The following is a 5,650-nucleotide window of genomic DNA, read 5'->3' on the forward strand; positions in this document are numbered from 1 at the left end:
TTCAATGAACTTTTTTGAATTTTGGTGAACTTTTTTTCAAATCCGATGAGCTCTTTCAAACTTCATGAACTATTTTTTCAAATTTGATGAACTATTTTTAAACTCGATGAACTTTTTCAAATTCGATGACATTTTTTCCTATTCGATGAACTGTTTTTAAATTTTTCACTTTTCTGAATCAATGAACTTTTTACAAATTTCTGTACCTTTTTGAATTCAAGAACCGGAGGCCTTTTTTTTCCTGAACCAACAAAACCATAAAGAAAAAAAATGAGCTGAGTTGATCGAGCGAACGAACAGAAGCTAAAAGGAAATGAAACGAGGGAGCGATCTTATTATGGGCCGGCCCATGAAGGCGCCTGCGTGGGCGCCGCTTGCTCCAAGTGGGGCTTAAGGCGCTGTCGAGGAGGTCTCTCGAACCCGAGCCAACAAGCCGCAGCGCATGGGGTAGGGTGACCACTAGACCACATATGACCATCTGGAAACATTGCAACGTGAATCATTTAAGAGTAAAGTTTATCCGCGCTATATAAAAAACCGTGATTCCTTCTGAAAAAAGAATTGAACAAAATTTGAATGTCCACAAATTTCAAAAAATATCACGAAAAAGGAAAAAAAAGTTCATAAAAAATGGAAAAGCTCATCAATTTGAAAAAAGTTCACCGATTTCAAAAAAAGTTCACAAATCTCAAAAAAGTTCACTGATTTTGGAAAAAAGTTCATTGAATTTGAAAAAAAGTTCATTGAATTTTTAAAAAGTTCATCGAATTTCAAAAAGTTCATTGAATTTGAAAAAAAGTTCACCGATTTGAAAAAAAGTTAACTGATTTGGAAAAAAAGTTCATTGAATTTGAAAAAAAGTTCATTGAATTTGAAAAAAGTTCATCAAAGTTGAAAAAAAAAGTTCACCAAATTTTAAAAAGTTCACTGATTTTACAATTCATATGATTTGAAAAAAGTTCATCGAATTGAAAAAGTTCACCAAATTTCAAAGAACATTCATAAAATCCGTTGAACTATTCTCATAGAATTACAAAAAGGAAAAAATAAAAGGAAAAAGAAGAAGGAAATGATGGGATAATAAACCACTGGAAAGGTTGTCCTTACCCAATTATGTCGTATTGGTAGTGTTGGCTAACGTAGCTGGCTTGCATGACGAGGTCGTACGTTCGAAACCCGCTGCTCGCACTCTTTTTGTTAGACGGAAAATCGGAAGCAATATGGGCCGGCCCATCTCGGCGCGGGGGTATGCGCCCGTTTGCGGTTAGTGAAGACACGGGCGCCTTAGGAGGTCCCATTTCAGATGCTAGGTGGGTGGAGCCGAGTGATTTCTGTTTTAATGGGCCGGCCCAGGATGAGCGACGCACCCACGATACCAATTGACAGGTTTTGCTAAGAAAAAAGAGAAAAACAATCGACAGGAAGAGCGGACGTGCGGGAGAGACGAGGGATGGCTCGATAGGCATCCTCCCAGGTTCAGATCCCGACGGCATCCTCCCCAGGTTCCAGAACCGCTGACGTGGCGCTCCTCTTCCTCCTCCTCTCGCCTCTCCCATCACCGCCTCGTCTGCCTCACCGCCGGCGACCGTCGCTCCCGTACCCACACTCCGCCGCAGGGATGGCTCAATGAGGTGACACCCCAAAATCATCTCCCTAATCCCCAATTCATCAATCTTGGTGCCATCGGCCGTCGTCGCGCTTCTCCTCGCGTCGCGGCGCGGGGATCCCGATCCGTGGAGGGGTAAGCGCGTCGGAGGAGAGCGCGATTGAGGCGAGAATGTGCGCGGAATCCAAGGGATTTCTATATCTGGCTTGATTTCGCGTTTGGAATACACGCGGGTTGGGATTTTTTCGGTTGGCAATCATGCATGCTTGATCCGCATCTCCTTGTTGATCGTCGCAGGTGTGTGTGAGCCGCGTTGATCTGGCTTCTGGTGGAGTGTGAAATGGTGGATTTCCCGGAAGGGTTGCGACGGCTCGCTGCTCTCCTGCTCAAGTGCTGCGATCTCGACATACCAAATCGTCCCAAGGGCCTCGAGGATCCTGAGCGTCTGGCAAGGGAAACAGTTTGTATGTTTCTTCGTCTCCAGTTTCTTACCTCCATTTACCGGATCAGCCAATATCTCGTACCTCCATTTATTTATAAATTCCTTGTTGTGCAGTTAGCGTAAATGAGATTGAGGCATTGTATGAGTTGTTCAAGAAGATCAGCAGTGCTGTGGTTGATGATGGTGTGATTAATAAGGTTAGTAACTTCTGCCGATTTCGATGGGTCTGTAGTGTGGTTGTTGACAACTTACACTCCATCGAGCTCAATCTCATACCAAGGCCTTGCCTGTTGTATATGCAGGAAGAATTCCAACTGGCGCTGTTTAAGACTAACAGGAAAGATAGCATGTTTGCTGACCGGGTATGTCTGCGTGGCTTCTGTTTTTTATGTTGTCACAAAAAGTCCATGTTGTTTTGTTCGTGATATTTGGTTGGTACTTGTTTTATTTGTTCTTTTGTGCTATTGGTTATTTGGTTCACCTTTCATGTAGCGTTTCGTACTTATATACTGCATGGAAGCATCTTGAATGCAGTATGAACATTGGCAGCGAGGCAGTTTTCCGTGGAGTTATCTAAAACACTATAAGCTTGAGCTTTGAAGTTTTGGTCATTTGCCATGTCACATGTGTTATGTGCTTGGGCTTGCACTCCCACATGTCTCCAGTTGCTGACGCAGCATTTCGGCATTTCACCATGCACTAGCTGACTTTTGAGTAGCTTTAGGCTGTCATAAGTTATTGCAGCCTAAAACTAATGCTAATTGAGCTCTAATATATAATAATGATATAACGAAATAGGAAAAACCTTAAAACAATAAACATACATAGTAGATAAGTACACTTGTGTATCTAAATTATGAATATTTATTCCATCTTATGCTATTATTCCTATATCAATATTGTAATGAGAACCAAAATCTGCAAAGGTAGGCAGTAAATCAAAATCTAGGTATATTTACTCTAAAAACATGGTTATATATAAATATGAAGTAGGCAAATTTGCAAGGACTTACCACTTCCTGCTGCTGTTACAAATCATTACTTCGTGAACATGGACATATAACACAATTCTTTTTGATGATCTGATGTCAATACTTATTGATGCTGTACTTTAATCTATTTAGGTGTTTGATTTGTTCGATACGAAGCACAATGGGATTCTTGAATTTGAAGAATTTGTGCGAGCTCTTTCTGTATTCCATCCTAATGCACCAGTTGATGACAAAATTGATTGTAAGCCATCATGCTTTATTTTTTTCATTTATTTTACCTAGATAATGTGACATGTTTCAGCGAGGATTAAGTCTAGGTTTTCCCTCTTCGATGCGACAATTTTTCAAGACATGGATCTTCAATTATTGCTGCTTAGCAAATGAATATGAAAAGTTAGCTGGCTGTTGACTTCACTGGCAGATGCACACAAACTGTTATCATTGATATACTCAACCCTGCAATTTAGACGAACTATCATTGGAATCCTAGTGGTTGCAGCTTGCAGCCAGACACTATCTCTTTTAATTTAGTTGTATGTGGAGCACACAAACTGTTATCATTGATATACTCAACCCTGCAATTTAGAATAACTATCATTGGAATCCTGGTGGTTGCAGCTTGCAGCTAGACACTATCTCTTTTAATTTAGTTGTATGTGGAGACCACCCTGGAAGTGAGGGGCCGAGGGAGGGTGGTGTGTAGATACATATAGATCCCTGTCTTAGGCAGTTCATACACACTCATCTGTTATTACTTAGGCCATTTTGCGTTCAATTTTCTTCTTTGGTTTCTTGCACGCAAGCACATGAATGCCCTTTTGTCTCAATCTCTTCTTGAGTTCATGTATACATAGCATTGGCATCAGTCAGAATTTATGCTTGTGTCGTACTAAATCATCTGTTCTTCTAATCTTGTGCCATATATGAACTACCTGCAGTTGCTTTCAAACTCTATGATCTCAAACAACAAGGTTTCATTGAAAAGCAAGAGGTACTACCTTCATTTTTCATATTGTGAACTCTTTTTCTGTTCTATTGTATTTTGTTATGAGTTAGTAGTCCATTTGTTCATACTGTCAATCGTGTTCCTGTTCAAGGAATTTATTTTAGTGACAGTGAAAAGTAAGTGTGGTGAGAGAGCTATGCATGTCAGCAATAACTTAATCGAGTTAACCGTGTGAAGCACTCGTACATAGAAACTGACGCCCTTCTGCAACCCTTCCATCTTAGGGTGTGTTTGGTTGAGGAACGAAGTGGAACGGAATGTCATGGTTCCATTCCTTTGGAATGGGTCGGTTCCTTCTTCGCGTTTGGTAGGAGCAATTAGATGGAATGGAATGGTTATGTTTTATTGTTTGGTATGAGAGACAGAATAGTATGCATTTGGTGTAGGAATGGTGAGATTATTACTTATATGCTTGTGCTTATAACAATTGGTTCAACTTTGACATCAACTGACGCATACAGTCGAAAATCGTCAACTGCAAATTGCTCAAAAAAAAATTCTATAAACATTAAATTGGATTTCAATTGGAAAAAATTGCAAAATTAAGCGGCATGCACATACGCTGGAGCAAAGATCACTCTGTATAAAGCTAGAGCGGCTGCACAACAGCTCTTCTTCTTGACAGGAGTGGCCGGCGCATACACACAGTGGTGTTCATGTCCACGCGCGTGCAGATGGGGGCCATGGGGCGGGTGCTACTGCTTGACGAGGTCCCAATTTGTAGACCATCGAATGCCCACGCCGGCTACCCCTTTTGGCCATTGTGCCTCTCTTCCATGCGAGCCTCCCTGTCTCTCTCTTACCTGCGAGCCGCTGCTGTCGCCAGGAGTGTCGTTGCTAGCCCGCCGCTGCTGTGGATGGGAGCGCCGCTGCTCTTTCCGTCCGCCGCCACCATACACGGGAGAGGGAGAGAGGCGAGGCTGCCTGGCGGCGTCTCAGATCGAGTGCGCGAGACAGACGAGGGGTGGCGGCGCTGAGATTCAGGGTGAGTGAGAGTCGCGGGAGGGGTGAGAGCGAGCCGTTCCGTGTCGTCCGGCCGATTCGGAGGTATGACTTGGTTCCGCATAATCAGCGAATATGCTGTTCCATGGAACGAGTGGGTTCCGATTCCTTAGATGGACCGAACACGGGAATGGGCCTTCGGGACGGAACCGACCCATGACATTCCACCCGATGATAGAAACCAAACACACCCTTAATGTTACTCCATTGTTTTGTGCTTGGAGAAAACATGTCTATATAACATAAAGTGCAGCTAGGAGCAATCACCTTGGGAAAAAGTCATTGTGTGCCTTAATTGTCAGGTGAAGCAAATGGTGGTTGCAACACTTGCTGAATCAGGAATGAACCTTTCTGATGAGGTTATAGAGGGTATTATCGACAAGGTATTCTTAGAGTATACTTTTGCTATGATGTATGTCTGTTGAATTTATTCTTTTGCTTAAGGGGGCAATTTTTTTCTTCATCGCTAGACATTTGAGGAAGCAGATACAAAGCACGATGGTAAAATCGACAAGGAGGAATGGCGCAATCTTGTCTTGAGGCATCCATCTTTGTTGAAGAATATGACACTCCCATATCTAAGGTCTGTATGGCCGACCCTG

The 5,650-nt window shown here is 42.4% G+C and overlaps 1 protein-coding gene across 1 annotated transcript in view; it reads left to right on the forward strand.

The window, feature by feature from the left end:
- Positions 1 to 1,416: 1,416 nt before the first annotated feature.
- LOC119302376 (calcineurin B-like protein 6) overlaps positions 1,417 to 5,650 on the forward strand; it is a 5,288-nt gene continuing 1,054 nt past the window's right edge. The window contains exons 1-8 of the mRNA XM_037579411.1: positions 1,417 to 1,631; positions 1,904 to 2,070; positions 2,163 to 2,245; positions 2,351 to 2,410; positions 3,173 to 3,281; positions 3,979 to 4,031; positions 5,351 to 5,431; positions 5,519 to 5,631. Coding sequence (XP_037435308.1) covers positions 1,947 to 2,070; positions 2,163 to 2,245; positions 2,351 to 2,410; positions 3,173 to 3,281; positions 3,979 to 4,031; positions 5,351 to 5,431; positions 5,519 to 5,631 — 623 coding nt within the window. The 5' untranslated portion in view covers positions 1,417 to 1,631; positions 1,904 to 1,946. The remainder of the gene's footprint in view (positions 1,632 to 1,903; positions 2,071 to 2,162; positions 2,246 to 2,350; positions 2,411 to 3,172; positions 3,282 to 3,978; positions 4,032 to 5,350; positions 5,432 to 5,518; positions 5,632 to 5,650) is intronic.

This window comes from Triticum dicoccoides, chromosome 5A (genome assembly GCF_002162155.2).
Source record: "Triticum dicoccoides isolate Atlit2015 ecotype Zavitan chromosome 5A, WEW_v2.0, whole genome shotgun sequence".
NCBI classification, from domain to species: domain Eukaryota; kingdom Viridiplantae; phylum Streptophyta; class Magnoliopsida; order Poales; family Poaceae; genus Triticum; species Triticum dicoccoides.